Source organism: Mustela nigripes, chromosome 7 (genome assembly GCF_022355385.1).
Source record: "Mustela nigripes isolate SB6536 chromosome 7, MUSNIG.SB6536, whole genome shotgun sequence".
Lineage (NCBI taxonomy): Eukaryota > Metazoa > Chordata > Mammalia > Carnivora > Mustelidae > Mustela > Mustela nigripes.
The window spans coordinates 128,929,266-128,946,433 of NC_081563.1; the positions used below are offsets into that span (position 1 = coordinate 128,929,266).

General features: G+C 46.3%; 1 protein-coding gene across 1 annotated transcript in view; it reads right to left on the minus strand.

The window, feature by feature from the left end:
* Positions 1 to 1,043: 1,043 nt before the first annotated feature.
* Positions 1,044 to 17,168, minus strand: part of ZNFX1 (zinc finger NFX1-type containing 1) — a 25,278-nt gene continuing 9,153 nt past the window's right edge. Inside the window, exons 5-14 of the mRNA XM_059407205.1 lie at positions 15,597 to 15,745; positions 14,791 to 14,940; positions 13,638 to 13,752; positions 11,644 to 11,894; positions 9,800 to 9,939; positions 8,628 to 8,782; positions 8,132 to 8,277; positions 6,771 to 6,881; positions 6,294 to 6,389; positions 1,044 to 4,543 (exon numbers count right to left, since the gene is read on the minus strand). Of these exons, the coding sequence (XP_059263188.1) occupies positions 2,102 to 4,543; positions 6,294 to 6,389; positions 6,771 to 6,881; positions 8,132 to 8,277; positions 8,628 to 8,782; positions 9,800 to 9,939; positions 11,644 to 11,894; positions 13,638 to 13,752; positions 14,791 to 14,940; positions 15,597 to 15,745 (3,755 nt within the window). The 3' untranslated portion in view covers positions 1,044 to 2,101. The remainder of the gene's footprint in view (positions 4,544 to 6,293; positions 6,390 to 6,770; positions 6,882 to 8,131; positions 8,278 to 8,627; positions 8,783 to 9,799; positions 9,940 to 11,643; positions 11,895 to 13,637; positions 13,753 to 14,790; positions 14,941 to 15,596; positions 15,746 to 17,168) is intronic.

Consider the following 17,168-nt stretch of genomic DNA (forward strand, 5'->3'; position numbering starts at 1 on the left):
TATCCCATCTACTTCTAACACATCTTTATACTTGTGGAGGAGCTGGATGTGGAGGAAATTCTTTCTAGAAGTTCTTTTGATGTCTGTCTGTCCTAGAACCAAAAGCTCTCATCCACTGAGCATTAGCCACATGCCAGACATTGTGTACTGAGCGCTGTCTCATTAAATTCACTACACCCTGTGGGAGAGGCAGTCATCCCACTTTTGCACATAAAGTTACGCGGGGAGTTCAGGTTTTTGAAACCAGGGTCTGAACCCGTATCTAACTGTGCTATAGAAGCACTACTGGAGAGATGGAAGCTCAAAGGGAACAGAAGGGATCCCAGATAAATTAGCTCCTTGTTGCAAAAAACAGCCTTCACCCTGTAGAGTGGTGGTTCTCATCCTTTCTGAATCATAGGTTCCTTTGACAACCAGATGAAAGGTAGAGGCTTCCCCTTGAGAAAATTGTATGTTTGTAGTCCGTCCTATGTAATTTCAAGGAGTACATACACCTCCCGCCACCAGCTCAAACGTAATAGTTATCCAGTGGCACATATCCTTGGCATTAAAAGAATGTATTCAAAGCTGTTCACTTAGGTTGCACCTAAGTCGTCAACAGAAGGCTCCATTTCAGTAACGGGCACAGCTGCATGATGGGAATAGGGTTCAGACTCATTGTGTGTATTTGCTTACAGAAATCTAATTCTAATCTGATGTAAACCAAATCTCCAAGCTAAGGTTGTTAGGTTACAAAAGCCAAGTGCAGAATGATCTACCGTGTTTTGTTTTGTTCAAGGGTTATACACTGCAGTGCATAGCTTACCTGTGGAAGGACTCAGGAAGCTGTTGACAGCTACCTCTGGGGAAGAAAACTTCAAGTTAAATCTTTTTATACAAAAAACTCTTTTTACCTTGAGTAAAAAGGACTCACCTAAATAAATAAAAACCCCATACCACAGAAACAGGACTGGCCTCCTTGTAGGCAGAGTCTCCATTCCCATCCTGTCTCAAGCCGGCCGAGCTGCTTCTAACAGCTGACAACAAATGCGGACCACTGATTTTCTCAATCATCGTTTTTATTAATTGGCTTTATAGGCTAAAGTGCATAGTAAAGACAAAAAAGGATATGCATACATAGGAAAAAGGACATTTTTCTCACCAACATTAGAAAGACCTGAGATGCCTAAGTGTCTGTTCTAGGAACAATGGACTGAGGGAAAATGTATGCAGGCAGCAGGCCTGGGGGCTGGCTTCTGGCATGGGTCTGGGGCCTGCAGAAGCTGCTGGCATGCTAACCCTGCCCAGGCAAAAGCTGTAATAGTGTTAGGACAAAGGGTCGCACTTTGGATAGCTGCTGCTGGTACCAAATAGAAGTTTCATTCCATTCAGGACCCTGGGGAACCAGCACTGCTACGGAATGTCTCCTGCAGACCAAGAAACCTCCACCATCCCAAAGTGCCAGTCACAAGAGAGGGTAAAGGGGAATCACTCCTTAAGTTAGCCTGGGCCCACTGCATAAGCCCCAGCGCCTTTCCCACTCTCCGTGACTATGTAACTGGGTCAGGGTTAGTCACTGAAGTCTTTGTCTTATCACATGCCTCCGTCTCCGGGAGTGAGGGTGCCCGAGGAGGAGGGTGGGAAGGATTTTTGTGCTCCTTGAAAGGATAAGCAGTTCATAAACAACTCCTCTGGACCTCTGTTTATTAGGATTAAAGTTAGTCTACAAGTTAGGGCCTGGCAATTAGAATTGAGTCTGCTTCACTGAGTCCGTACTTTGCCCCCGGAGCACTGCAGAAAAAACATCTGACTGAGTCAGGACCCAGAGATACCGGCAGGCAGCGCAAGGTGGAAGCCCCAAACGTGCTCCAGGGAGGCCTTCCACTAACTTGCAGGAGAAAAAGAGAAGAAATCTGTTAACTTCGCTCTCAGTTCTGGAGGTAAAGTGCTTATTCTAGCGCAGGGGAAATCTAGAAACAAAGGTGGGCAACCCCTAAAAGTGGATCCTTAAATAGGTGCTAAGACTAAAGGACAATAATAAAAAACAAACTTCGGTTCCTTCATAAGGGAGCCGATCCCAGCCCGGAGGTGGCTAGGCACAAGGCAGCAGTGCGCCATCTTCCTACATCATCCTCTGGATCTCCTCAAAGTTCATCAGGTTGTTGGCCGTGTCCGACCAGGCTGCATGCTGGGCTCCGTCCATCTCAGAAGCAAGCTGATTGCTCCTTTCCAGGGTATGATTTATGCCCCCAATCACCTCCTTACAGTCAGGACACGTGCCCCTCTGCATGGCTCCCCCACAATCGCTAATCACGTAGATGTGGCCATTGGGGCACTTGAACCAGTGGCCACGAGGAAAACCCATAGCACTGACTATCTGCACTCGTTCTTCCTCTGAGATGCCCAGGCCAGAGCAAGGAAGGATGTTTTTCAGAGCTTCCATCTTTTTCTGCACAAACTGTTCATCCTCTTGGGTGAACTTACATGTTTTCTCAAGGATCTTCCGGACACTGTAGACCTCTTCCGCTGTGCTACCTTTCATCTTCCCCTCTGCTATCTTGCAGCGGGACAGGAGGTTGACCAGGTATGTGAGCCTCTGGATTTCACTTTGGAGGTCATCCAGTTCCTGCCTGGTAAAGCTCAAACGCTTCTTGGCTAGCCACTTATGGACCTGTTCGAGTCGAATCCCCACTCTGTCCTGCTCTGAGACCTTTACCTTTTTCAGAGAATCCCACAGGCCAGCCAAGTGGTCATAGAAGCTGATGTAATTCTCGACAAGGCCCAGGTCCTTCACGGACAGATTTTTCTGGTCCAGCTTCTCCTTCAACATCACAAAATCTTCAGGAAGCAGCTGATGGAGGAGGCTCTTGCTTTCCAGTAGGGCCTTAAGTCGTTCCTGGCTGGTTGCAATTTCCCCTGCTGAGCCCTGAATCTTTTCCTTGACAATTTCAATCTCTTCCAGCCGCTGTTTGATGCTGGTTCCGTACCGCAGGTTTTTACGGATGGGCACCTGGCAGATAGGGCACACCTTCAGCCTGATGGCAACTTCGTCATCCTTCTGCTCATTCATATAGCGGTCCAAGGCTTGCACCTCAAAGATGTGGCTGCAGTCTTCTAGCTGCACAAAGCGGGCATCAGGCTCATCCTCAAAGCCAAAGAAGATCTGGGTGACTTCTTCCTGGTGGCACACCCGGCACTTCTTGGGGCATGGCTCCCCGCACAAACCAATGCAGGGGTGGCCACAAGCCAGCAGCTTAGTACAAGGCACGTAGCACGGGGGTCGGTTGCAGGGTTCAGAGCAGAGTTTGGTGCACTGGTAGTGCTGGCAGCGCCAGACACAGGGTTCCACGCAGGGGCTGCACAGTTCCCCACACTTCTTCTTGCACTGGCTGTGGACACAGCGGTTCTGGCAGGTCCGCTGGCAGGGTGGGCACTCGCCGATGCATGGCTCCTGGCACTTGTGTGAGCAGATGAGCAGGCGCTGGCAGGGCTGCTGACAGCGCTCGTGAAAGCGCCCTTCGAAGCAGCTGTGGCAGGAGCCGGGACAAGGGTGCCCGCAGTCCAGGACGGTGCTGCACTTGGTGGTGCATTTGACCGGCAGGTCATACATGAGGTCCTGCACGTTACCACATTTCACCTGCTGGCTGTGCCCACACTTGAGTTTCACGGTGACCATTTCCGAACATAACCGTACACAGTCTTCACCACAGGGGTGGCTGCACCTGTGCCCACATTTCAGAACCTTGGGGCAAGGCTCTTGGCAGCAAAAATCTGACTCAGGCATGGAACAAGGAACCATCTGTTCATGGCCGCACCGAAGAATGATTTTACGCACCTTCACCTGACAAGGCTGACACTCCTGGAAGCAAACCAGAGGGCACCGGTGCCCGTCCTGGCAGATGACCTTCTGGCATGGCTTCATACACTGGAACTCCTTGTGTGAGGAATCATAGGGGTGGCAGGCACGGGTGCAGACGTGTCCACAGCCCAGCCGGAACTCACAGGGTAGGCTGCAGCCTCCTTCAGGCACCTTTTGGAAATCAGAAGCTTTGGATACCAAGGTGTGGGTGTCGGGATGGTTCTGGCAGCACAGTCGAAGCGTGCGGCCGATCTGATTGTTCTCTCGAAGAGTGTGGATGATCTTGCTCCACAAGGGGACCTTGGCCAGCATCTGCATGTTTCCGATGCAGTACATCCCCTTCTTGGCACGGGACAAGGCCACGCAGATGCGGTTGGATATCTGGAGAAAACCCACCTTGCCTTCTTCGTTGCTCCGCACTAATGAGAGGAGGATGATGTCATTCTCTTCTCCTTGGTATTTGTCAACCACATGGACCTTGACCCCAGCAAATGTCTTGGCTGGCATGAGTTTGCGCAGGCAGAAGAGCTGCCCGGTATAGGTGGTGAGGATGGTGATCTGGGAGGGCAGGTACTCCTGGCACAGGAAGTACTTGCACAGTTCTACCACAAAGCGAGCCTCATGCTGGTTCTGGTGGCTTTTGCCTTCTTGGATTTCCTGTTCAGGAAAGTTGTGTTCCACGAAGAAAAGGTTGGAAGAGACCCCCTAGAAAGTACAATACGTGATATGTTAGGAGGCTCACTTGTGCAGTTTCCTCTATCTTCACATGTACTGGCCACTGACCCTATTCCAGGGAGAGACCGTGCAAGGCTTTCTGTATACTTTGTACCGCAACCTTTAATTTTGGAGTCAGTCAGCATATGCTTTTGGGACCATGTTAAGTAGGGAAATAGATAAAGAACTTGCCTATTTTAGTTTTCAATACATTTGTTTGATATAAATATTTTTTTTTTTTAAAGATTTTATTTATTTATTTGACAGAGAGAGCTCACAAGTAGGCAGAGAGGCAGGCAGAGAGAGAGAGAGGAGGGAGCAGACTCTCTGCTGAGCAGAGACCCCGACGTGGGACTCGATCCCAGGACCCTGAGATCATGACCTGAGCTGAAGGCAGCGGCTTAACCCACTGAGCCACCCAGGCGCCCGATATAAATATTTAAAACATCCATCCATAATCCAACTATTATAGTCCGGGAAACAGGCAGCAGCTATGATGATGAAGATGTTGAGAGAGGAGCTAACTTACATCACTCCACTGGGCTGACTGCTTTACACACATCTCCCTCAAAACAACAATGAGATGAGGCCGCACCCGTTATTCTCACTCTACAGAAGACCCTGACATTTGGAAATGGTATTACTTGCTGAAAAGTTACAAAGCTACTAAGTGGCAGAGCTGGGATTCAATATCCACGTCTGTCTCAACTTCTGTATTATTTCTCCCCTTAATAACAAGCTTTTAGAAAGGTGCCTCTAGGGGAACCTGGGTGGCTCAGTGGGTAGAGCCTCTGCCTTCGGCTCAGGTCATGATCTCAGGGTCCTGGGACCAAGCTCCGCATCAGGCTCTCTGCTTGGCAGGGAGCCTGCTTCCCCCTCTCTCTGCCTGCCTTTCTGCCTACTTGTGGTCTCTCTCTGTCAAATAAAATAAAATCAATTAAAAAAATTTTTTAATAATTTATTTTTTTAATAAAAATATTTTTTAATGATCTACTTATTTTTTATTTTTTTTAATTTTTTTTAAAGATTTTTATTTATTTATTTGACAGAGAGAGGTTACAAGTAGGCAGAGAGGCAAGCAGAGAGAGAGAGGAGGAAGCAGGCCCCCTGCTGAGCAGAGAGCCCGATGCAGGACTCGATCCCAGGACCCTGAGATCATGACCTGAGCCAAAGGCAGAGGCTTTAACCCACTGAGCCACCCAAGCGCCCCTAATAATTTATTTTTTTAAAGATTTTATTTATTTGACATATCTCAAGTAGGCAGAGAGGCAGGCAGAGAGAGAGGAGGAAGCAGGCTTCCTGCTGAGCAGAGAGCCCGATGCGGGACTTGATCCCAAGACCCTGGGATCACAACCTGAGCTGAAGGCAGAGGTTTTAACCCACTGAGCCACCCAGGCACCCTAAAAAATTTAGAACATTTTTTTAAAAAGGTGCCTCTAGGGGTACCTGGGTGGCTCAGTCAGTTAAGTGTCTGCCTTGGCTCAGGTCATAATCCCAGCTCCTGAGATCAAGTCCCGCATTAGGCTCTCTGCTCAGCAGAGAGCCTGGCTCTCCCTCTTCCTCTCCCCCTGCTCGTGCTCATGCTCTCACTCTCTCAAATAAAATCTTAAGAAGAAAAAGAAACAAAAACAAAACAAAAAGCTGACTCTAGTCCCTTCTGAAAACCCTTTTCCATTTTCAGGAAATACAGCCCTCTAGGTTGTTGACAGCATCACATAAACATCAGGTAGAGCAGACTCACCTTTATCTTCTCATATTTGAGAACAGAGGGATGATTTTCCAGATCTTGGTAAATGTAAGGGGTCAAAAGCCGGGCAATTTCAGGGCGCATGCGGTGCTGAAACAAGAAAGTATGTCATTAGAAACGCGGCCAGAGAACAGTTTTCCAAAGACTAGGCTGCTGGTGGAAAATCTGGAGGTAACGTGAAAAGAATAGAAAAAAAGAGAACGCAATCAGCTCCTTTGTCCAACACAACTCAACGCTGGGTGATCTCGTGGTATTTTGAAACAGAAAAGAAGTCTGACAGTCACCACATTACTAAACAAGTTTTACTTATTTATTTATTTACTTACTTGTTTAATTTTTAAACCAGTTTTATTTTATTTATTTTTTAAACCAGTTTTATTTTTATGAGACCTTTCTTACTGACAGTTGGCAGGCTCCCAGGAGACTTCTCCTGGACATTTGGTAGATAATAATACAAGTCCAGCTTCTCACCTGGTAATTCAGACGGACAAAGGGAATGTTTACTTTCACCAGCCGTTCAAAGAGGGAAACCTCAAGGTTGAAATTCTTGGCTAGATCATACACATTGGCACTGGGGCGCAGCTGAGAAAAGAAACAAGTCTGAGAACTCTGTATTGACATATTTGATCCATCCATCTACCCACCGACCCACTCACCCATCAAAATGCTTTTTAAGGGGCAGATGGGTGGCTCAATTATTAAGTGTCTACCTTTGACTTAGGTCACGATCCCAGGGTCCTGGGATTGGGCCCCCAAGTCGGGCTCCCTGCTCAGTGGGCAGCCTGCTTCTACCTCTCACAAACCCCCTGCTTGTCTTCTCTCTCTGTCTGTCAAATAAATAAAATCTTAAAAAAAAAAAAAAAAAGTTTTTTAAGTGCCTTACATGTGCCAGGCACTGTTCTAAGTACTGACAAGCTACGGATAAAGAGCCACAAGGGCCAAAAAGGCAAGAAATAAGGGTGATGTGACAGAGTGCCCAGGGGTGGGAGTTCCTTTAAATAGGCCTCTCTGAAGAGTGACCTCTGAGTTGATGCCAGCATGGAGGAAGCTGCCTATCGTATGGAAAGCCAGCCATGAGAGGCAGTGGGAAGGAGGGCAGGAGTAGGAACACAGTGGGCAAATGAGATGGTGACAGGAGAAATCAGAGAAGCAGACTGAACCTGAGAATATTTGCTTCTGAAGGCCACTTTAAGAAACCTGCATTTTTTCTTTTTTCTTTTTTTTTAAAGATTTTATTTATTTATTTGACAGAGAGAGATTACAAGTAGGCAGAGAGGCAGGCAGAGAGAGAGAGAGGAGGAAGCAGGCTCCCTGCCGAGCAGAGAGCCCGATGTGGGACTCGATCCCAGGACCCTGAGATCATAACCTGAGCCGAAGGCAGCGGCTTAACCCACTGAGCCACCCAGGCACCCAGAAACCTGCTTTTTATATGAAGTCAATGGAAAAATCACTGGAGGGTCTTAAGGTATAGAGTGACATGATCTGATTAACTTTTTTTTTTTTTTTAATTCGCTGGCTCCTTTATAAAGAATGGATTAGAGGAAGACAAAAATGGAAGTAGGGGAATAAGGCGCATACTGTTTCAACAGTCCACTTAAAAGGTCATTGTAGATTATAAAAGTAGCAAAGGGAACAGATAAAATTAGTGACAGTACCTCTGAAATACACCCCAAATCTAAGAGCACTTGCTGTTAAACTGAATGGGGAAGGTGCGGGGAAGAATCCCACAAAGCTACAAAGCTCGAGGACTGGTGAAGCAGAGAGGCCAGTGTCTTCCATCTGAGCGCACCCCTCCGTCCTCTCTCTCTACCTTCTAGGGGCTCCTGCCCTACCTGCTGGTGGTCCCCAATCAGAATGAGGTGCTGGCAAGCTTTGCTCAGCGTAGCAATGGTGTGGGCCTCAAGGACTTCGGCAGCCTCTTCCACAATGACGATCCGAGGCTCCACCTTCTGCAGAATCTGACGGTATTTGGCAGCACCTGGAGTCGAGAGAGAGGAGGCTCCCTGAGCTCGGGCACTGGACCCTGTGACAACTGAGCCCTCGCATCTACCCAGGGCTGTGCTGACCAAGAATGAGAGAACAAGGGCTGCCGGATGGTCTCCAGAGCATCACACCCATGGGGGTCACTGTTGGGGTTCCAAATGCAGGAGCCAAGTGGGAACATTTCACCATCAGTTTCCTAAACACAGCTTGCTTTAGGAGCTTCTTGTGGCCTTTTCCCTCTAACCTGCTACAGAAGCTCCTCTTTACCTGTCCTAAGTAGTCCGACAGGAGCCTGGTGCTAGGAGTGAATGGCTGGGTCAGGTCAAATCCCCCACGCCTTCTCACCTGTGGTTGTCATTCCTACAACCTGGGCATCTTTCAGGATGTGCAGGTCTTCCTGGAGCCTCAGCTCCGCCATCCTCTCTGCTGACGTGCGGTACTGGCGCTCATAGTTGAGGATCTTTCGGCGGGTGTCGGCCTGGTACATCTGTAGCCACAGCCTGGAGAATGTGAAGAAGCAGAGAGAGGAAGATGTGTGCTCTTTGAGAAGGTGGAGGAACCCCCTTCAGTGTGTATGAAGTGGAACCTAGACCGTTGAGGAGCTTCTAGACCACAGAGAGAGAAAGGAGAGACCCAGGTTTACAGAGTCCAACATGCCTGATAGAAAGATGTGCAGAGACATGTACATAGGTGACCAGGAGCTAAGGAGGGGAGCAGGATAAAGAACAGACGTTAACTACTGAGAAGAGAGTAAGGGACCTCAAAAAGCTTCCAAGAATTTCTCGCAAATTCTGCCTGCCCCATCCGTGAGTCCCTTCCCCTAATTCTTCAGTCTTGGTTTACAAGTACAACAGATTGTGTCACTAACTCACTAACTACTCTGCTGTAAAATGTTCTAACGGCTTTTCAATACACTTCGAAAAGTGGCTTCTGATAATCCAGGCTCCTCATCTTTGCCCCATGAGGCCCTGTGGTCAGGCCCCTGCCCACCTCCCTGACCTCAGTTTCCATTTCTCTGAGCCACAGCCATGCTGGCTGCCTTCTTTCCATTTCTCAAATGGCCATATTCCTTCCCAGGTCAATGCCTTATGCATATGGTCCCCATGACTTCATCTGCTCCCCATTCCCTGCTGGCCTTGCTAATGTCTACTAATCCCTCAGATCTTGCCTCCAATGTCACTTTCCTAGACACCTCAGACCAGCTCAGACCCCATGTTAATATTCTTAGTATTCCTTGCTCCTTTCTTTCTTATGTTCATGACCACTTGTAACTATTTGTGCAACTAATTTGTCTCCCTGGACAACTTTAAGCTCCATAAGGGTAGAGCTGAGTGTATGTTTTATCCCACGGCCGTGACCCTAGCACTCAGCTCAGTGGGGCATGCAACCAATCATCAGTTAACACTGTTGAAAGTTGTGGTGAAGCAATGGGGGGTTATGTTCCAGAACAGCAAAAGAACTCTTAGGGGAAATTACATGAGCTAGTTGGGGGAGGGTGTGGGGAGTGGGCATAATACCTATAGAGCTGCCATCGAGAATTCAGGTCCAGCTGCCAAACATCCTGGATCTCATTAGCCTCAGCCTCAGTCATGGTGTTCAGTTTGCGAAGTTCAACCTTCACTTTCTTCTTCATTTTCTTTTTCTGGCTGCGCTGGGTCTATGGACATCAATACCAGCCAGGGTTACCATCTGAGCAGAGGTGGGCCCAATTCTAAGACCAAGGTGGGGGCCAGAGCACATTAAAAAAGGAGGTGCCCCCTCGGAAGAACTTTGAATGTCTCACACTCTCCCAACTCCAGTGAAGAGTGGCTAAACGAGGGCTCTGGAGATAGTCTGCCTGGGTGCAAAGCCCCATCTACCTCTTACTACGTTGTGGGCCTCTGTGTACCTCAGCATCCCCTTCTATAAAATGAGAATAATAATGGTACATCTTCGCAGGGCTGCTAAACTGACTAAAGGAATAAATACACGGAAAGCACTTTGGAATGCTCCTGACAATAGGTACCACTGACTGTCTGTTGACCACATTCTATTTCTCATTCCTCAAACACTCGTCCTGAAAGTAGCAGACATGAATCTTTCTTGTCAAATGCCGTACAGGGCCTGCTAAGATGGTCTTTTTTTTTTTAAAGATTTTATTTATTTATTTGACAGAGAGAAATCACAAGTAGGCAGAGAGCCAGGCAGAGAGAGAGAGAGAGGAGGAAGCAGGCTCCCTGCCGAGCAGAGAGCCCGATGCGGGACTCGATCCCAGGACCCTGAGATCATGACCTGAGCCGAAGGCAGCAGCTTAACCCACTGAGCCACCCAGGCGCCCCCTGCTAAGATGGTCTTAACGCCATCAACGTACCGTCAACAAGTAGGTGAAAGGCACCATTTAGTAGAAAGTGCTCTCCCTGGCTCTGTACTAAGACTGAGGCCATGAGTCTTTAGAAGGATTGGCATGAAAGATGGCGGTCACAGTGTTCCGTATCTCCCCCCACTTCAAAACTAAACAAATCAACTCCTCCTAAGGCCATGTGGCAGAGAGATGCCCAATCCATAATTCCATGTACTGGGATCAGACTTCATCCAGCATGTACAGTGATGCTGACCTGAACTAGAAGATCAGGTTCAAAGCTAGCAGACCAGTGAAAATTATATCCAAAGTTGCCTTTGAAGGTCCCTTAAATCATCAGTGGAGGTCAGAAAATGTCATTTTGAGTATCCAGTTCTCTACTGTCATAGCAAAGCATGGTAAATTCTGAGGACGAATTGGGTCCTACCAAAGGAAGTACCAGAGGAAAAGTCTAGGTGTTCACACACAATTCTGGCTTAAAGAGAAACATCAAATTCCAGGGTGACTGAAAGATGAGATTCCATCCAGCCTACACAGCTTGCTTCCTTCTGCTTTACTTGAATTCTCTGAAGTCTTAATGTGTTGTTCACAGGCTCATCTGTACTTGAGAAGATAATATCCACAAAAGCACCAAGCACTGAGATCCTAAGTGTCTGATCTGACTCACACATGAATTATTTCCCCCAAAGTTCAAGAGAAGCATTGGCTTCCTGTTTTTCTAAGTTGGAATTTCTTGACAAGGAACCTCTGAAACACCAGAATTTTTATACTCTTGGGAACTGGACCCCCCACCTTATACTATGGTTAGGCTGTAAAAGGGGGAAATTAAGTTAACTGTGAGGACAAGGTGAATACACTGCTGTAACAGAAGTAGGTGAAAATGAGAGGCTGCAGTTCTAACCAGAACAGACATTCTCAGGCCTGTTTCAGAGGAGTTTAAGCCCCGCCCACCTGGCAGGAGTAACTGAACTCCCATTCCCCATTCTGTTAGGGATTCCAGAGGACACGAGCAGGTGAGTTTACCTCCCACTCTCCGGCAGCTTGCTCCTGCCCAGCTGTTGTTCCGGGGCCATAGTTGTCTAGCCTCATGGCCAGAAGTACTTTAGCCAACTCATGGACTGCCCCACTCTCTTCCTTCTTCCGCCGCCGGGGCCTCACCACCTCTTCCTCCTCGATCACCCGGTCTGCTTGAATTAGGTCAGCCTCCTCTGCAATCTCTATCAATGAACCCTCCTCTTCCCCTTCTTCTTCTTCCTCTTCCCCTTCTGCCTGGGCTAGGAGGAAAGCAGGCAGGACAGTGGTGAAACACTTGAAGCCAAAAAATAGCAGAAGGCACTAAGAAGAGCTCAGATGCATGAAGACATTCTCAAGGGGGTTAAGTGGTTACCTCTAGCTGGCGAAACTGGGAGAAATCAGGGAGGGAGACTTAGGTACTTTTTCATGGTATTTTTAAATACCATATAAATGTATCCCCCCCCCTCTTTTTTAAGATTTTATTTACTTAAGAGTGAGAGAGAAGGAGAAGGAGCAGGGGGAGGGACAGAAGGAGAGGGAGAAGCAGATTCCCTATTGAGCAAGAAGCTGGACACGGGGCTTGATCCCAGGACTCTGGGATCATGATCTGAGCTGAAGGCAGAGGCTTAACTCACTAAGCCACCCAGGTACCCTGAAATGTATCCCTTTTTAACAAAGATTTTACTTATGTCAAATATACAAAAGAGGGGTATACAATGTAAATGGACAATTTAAAAGATAATAAAATTTGATAAAATGAACATTCAGGTACCTCATACCCAATTTAAGAAGAAAAATCAGCCATTTCTTGAAGACTCCTGTGGGCCTGTCTAACCTGATTTTTACTGCTCCTATCTTGCCCCCTACCTTTCTTTTAAAATAACTTTACCACATTTATAAGGTACACACACCTCTAAACAACATATCCTCTAGTTTTGGCTTTGTTTTCTCTTTTCTTTTTCTTTTTTTTTTTTTCACTTTTTTGAGCTCTATACCAAAGGAATAATATCGTATATATTTTCCTACAGCTTGCTCTTTCCATTCAGCCTGTTTCTGAGAGAGACTCATACATTGCCATATACACTGTGACTCATTCCTTTTCACTGTTGTACAGTATTTTATGATCCGAATGGATAGTACTTCATCCATCCATTGTATAAATGTTGATGAACATCTGAGTTCCTTCTATTTGAGTTTTTCTATTATTATGAAGTGGTTTCGACAATTAATATCCCCATTCGCAGTGCTCGCTTCGGCAGCACATATACTAGTATCCCCATTAGCAGAGTTCCTACTGCTCTATATTCTTGTCAGTGTGGGGTTAGAGCAAACTTAAATTTTTGCTAATCTGGTGTATAAGAGCATCTTATTGTGGTTTTAGTTCCTCTTATTTCTAATGAGCACTCTTTGTTTACTGACCGTCAGAATTTTCTATTTTGTAAAAACAAAATCTTGCCATTTCCAACGATGTGGATGGAACTAGAGGGTATTATGCTAAACAAAATAAGTCAATCAGAGAAAGACAATTATCCTATAATTTCTCTGATATGAGGAATTTGAGAGGCAGGTTGGGGGGTCGTGGAAAAAAGGGAGGGAAAAAAATGAAACAAGATGGGTTCAGGAAGGAGATAAACCGTAAGAGACTCTCAGGAAACAAACTGAGGGTTGCTGGGGGGTAGGGGGGAGGGATAGGGTGGCTGGATGATGGACATTGGGGATGGTATGTGCTAAGGTGAGTGCTGTGAACTGTGTAAGACTGATGATTCTCAGACCTGTACCCCTGAAGCAAATACATTATATGTTAATTTTAAAAAATATTTTTTAAAAAAATTCCTATTTTGTGATGTGCAAGTAAAATATGTTTTATCTATTTTCCTATCAAGCTATTACTTGCCCCTCTCTGACTGATTATAGCTCTTTATACATTCTAGGTATTACTTTTGAGTTTTAACTTTACCATATTGCATCTTGAGATGTGGTTCTAGGTAGATATGCACTCTTACCTGTATTTTCAGGTCCCGCTGGAGCAACATTTTGGGTGAAGGAACCGACACCCAGGCCCAGCCACTCCAGCATCATGGATTGCTTCCAGCCCCGGAAGCAAATCCACTCGCTATCCTAAGGAAGGAATAATTATCAGTCACGAGAATTCTATGACAGAGTAAAGGAAAGGTTTCTGTGAAGTAGCAAAAGTAGTTCCCTTAAAATTTAGAGGCTATAGCTCGGAAACCCTTGGACAACTGGATCATTAAACATGTCTTGCCTAAAATTTAAAAATAAAAATTTCCTCTCCAGATAAAATCAGGACCTATGGCAATGAGCCTGCATTTGAAAAAGGCAACAAATTGCTGGAAGTGGGCTGCCACCACTTCTTTTCCAGTCTGCCAAGCCCTCTCTTCCCAGTGTCTCAGATCTAGCCTGCTTTAGTCATTTATGGATCCTGACTGACCCCTTCAGGCTTCTGGGTTTGTAACCCTAGAAGTCACCAACTCTTTTGATAAGAGAGTTACCATTTCACTGGGTTCCTGACCAGCCAATTTACAGAAATCACGTCAGTTAGTTCTTAGAATATCCCTTGAATGCAGGTGTTATTATTACCCATTTAACTGCTGAGAGAGCTGAGGGTCACACTGACCAAGGCACACAGTCAATTTGTATGACTTAGGTCTGCTGACTTCAAGGTTCTCTAGATGTGCTATGTTGCCTTGTTATGATTTTGTTTTACTTACCAATCACTTAGAGCACACTAATTATGTTAAGTGGTTTACAAATATTAACTTGCTTATCCAAATAACGTTCCCGTAAGAATTACATTAATCTCTAAGAAACCGCCATTTTTGCAAGTCAAATTTACAAATATTAGCAATTTCGTATGGCTCAACTTAATGTTATCATCATCCCCACTCTATAAAAGAGGAAACAGGCACAGAAAAATTAAGTAACCTGCCTAGAGCAAAACAAGAATTCATACCCAACAAACCGGTTCTCAAGTCTTGCTCCTGACTACTATACTCAGTCACCTCTCCTCAGGAAAAAGTACTTCTCACATTATGGCACCATCAGATCATCAAAAGCTCTGGATGGCTGCTTCTGCTGGAGACTTGCTCCAAGTCCTGAGGCAAGAGAGATGCTTAGAACCCACAGGATGACCCCTACCTGTGCTGGTCCATTCATCAGGCTTTTCCAATGCTGGGGAGAGATGTATTTCTCCAGGTGCTGTTCCCGTAATACACCGCGCATGGTGCACTCCAGGGTCTGGGCCCCTTCGTGCAGCTCTTGCTCTGACTCTTTCATTTGTGTCACAATCTGCCAAGAACAGGGAGAAAGAAATGAGGAAGGAGTACCATCATCTCCTGAACTCAGTTCCTATAGTGAGAGAAAACAAAGCTAAGACAAGGACAGCAAGAAGAGAGAATAAATAAATAGACCAGTCAACAAAACAACTCCCAACAACATTATTGTTGTCTCAAAACCAAAGGATTACAATCTAAAATGTCTAAAAGACTCTTAACAATCAGTAAGAAAAGGAAATAACTAATACAACAGAAAAACAGGCCAAGGATACTGTTGTAGACACTTCTTCTTCTTGGTAATAGGAACTGAGAGGTTTTTTAAAATTTTTTGGGGGGGGGGGAACTGAGAGTTTTGTTGGGCTACACTGCTGTCCAGCTAGAAGATGGGCTGTAAGCAAGGGCAGCTGGTGGTTCAGGAAAGTGACCTTAAAAGGTCCTGGCAGGGGCTGTTGCGGGGGTTGGGGGGGGTTTCTGTCCTTTTCCCCCCTTGACTATGAGGGCAAAGGTGACACCACAGGCCCAGCAGGGCGGACTGTTGGAAGGAACCTTTGCCCTTCACCGCTCTGCGGAGTGCCTGCCTATCATCTCTGGACTGCGTACCCGGGCAGACACTGCTCTCAAGCACATTTCCACCTTGAACTATTTCAGATAGCCCAAGCCAGAACTCACACTCATGTAGGCCCTCCGGAGGTGCATGGGGAGGCTACGGCGGAATTCCCGCTTATTCCTCAGCTCCCTCAGCGTGAACTGCTTCAGGATTTCACTGTTGCTCCTTCCACCTACCCGTACGATGCTGGTCTTCTGACACTTGTAGATGCCTGTGGGGCAAGGCAGAACACAGCAGAGGTGAGACAAGCTATGCTGGATTCTCTCAGGAGAGACCTCTGTGTGTTTGGGATGTTGTCGCAGCTGCTCCCTTAGGGAACAAACTGGAGCCTACAGGACTCTACCCCAGAGATGAAATGACCTGCAGAGCAGTAGGTGGTGCTTAAGAACACAGGGTTTAGAATCACACAACTGGGGACCCAAAGTTTGATTTCACCACTGTGGCTATATAAACTAGGGCAAGTTTCTTGAGCTCCAGTCCTTCATCTGTGACTTGAAGACAAGAAATACTTTCCTTATAGGGTATGGTCTGGACAAATGAGAGCGCAGCTGTATAGCTCCCGCGCATGTCCTGGCACAAGGTAAGCACTTAGCAAATATTCTCTATTATTCACTCTACAGGCTGTCGCTGATCGGTCACCATGTGCCAGGCATGTGCTAGGTTCTCAAGATACAGCAGGTAAAAACACAGACTCAGTTCTTAATTTGTTCTCATGTCTCACAGTCTGGCAGAGAAGATTACACATTACACAGTTTATCATAATAGCAGTAAGTACAGTAAAGACTATAAGCCCACGATGCTATAAGTATCTAACAGAGTACCTTACCTAGTTCAGGTGGGGCAATGATCTAATTCTTGAGGATCTAATATTTAAACAGATCCCAAGAATAAAGAAGATTTACTCTAGGTTAAAGGAAGATATAGGTTGGAAAATATTATAAGCAAAATGAAAAACATGTACTTATTCATTAATGCAATTAGTATGTTTTTGAGTACCGAGTATGTGCCAGAATCTGTGAATATATCAAGAAACGGGAACAATCTCGGTGTTTAAAGCCCAGGGTAAAAACATATACAATAAATTGTTACATACATAGTAAGTTTCTGAAGAAAAAAATACAAAAGGAGACTTAACCTTGTCTGGGGGCCACCGGGAAAGTCTACCTAGAGAGATATTTAAGGTGACACCTGAAGAATGAGTTGGAGCCAACCAAGCTAGATGAGGTCACTATGGCGAGAGAGGAAAAGAGAAGAAGTGAGGGGGGAGCAGCCTGGTCCAAGGGAGAAGCGGGAGGAATTGAAGACGATCGGTGCTGCCAGACTTAGGGAGAACAAGGGAAGAGGTAGGAGATAATGTTCAGAGTTAGTCTACAGCAGACCACACACAGCACTGCAGGTCATGGAAAGACTAACGACTTATTTCAAAGACAATAAAAAGCTACTCGGGGGGCGCCTGGGTGGCTCAGTGGGTTAAAGCCTCTGCCTTCGGCTCAGGTCATGATCCCAGGGTCATGGGATCGAGCCCCGCATCGGGCTCTCTGCTCAGCGGGTAGCCTGCTTCCTCATCTCTCTCTGCCTGCTTCTCTGCCTACTTGTGATCTCTGTCTGTCAAATAAATAAATAAAATCTTAAAA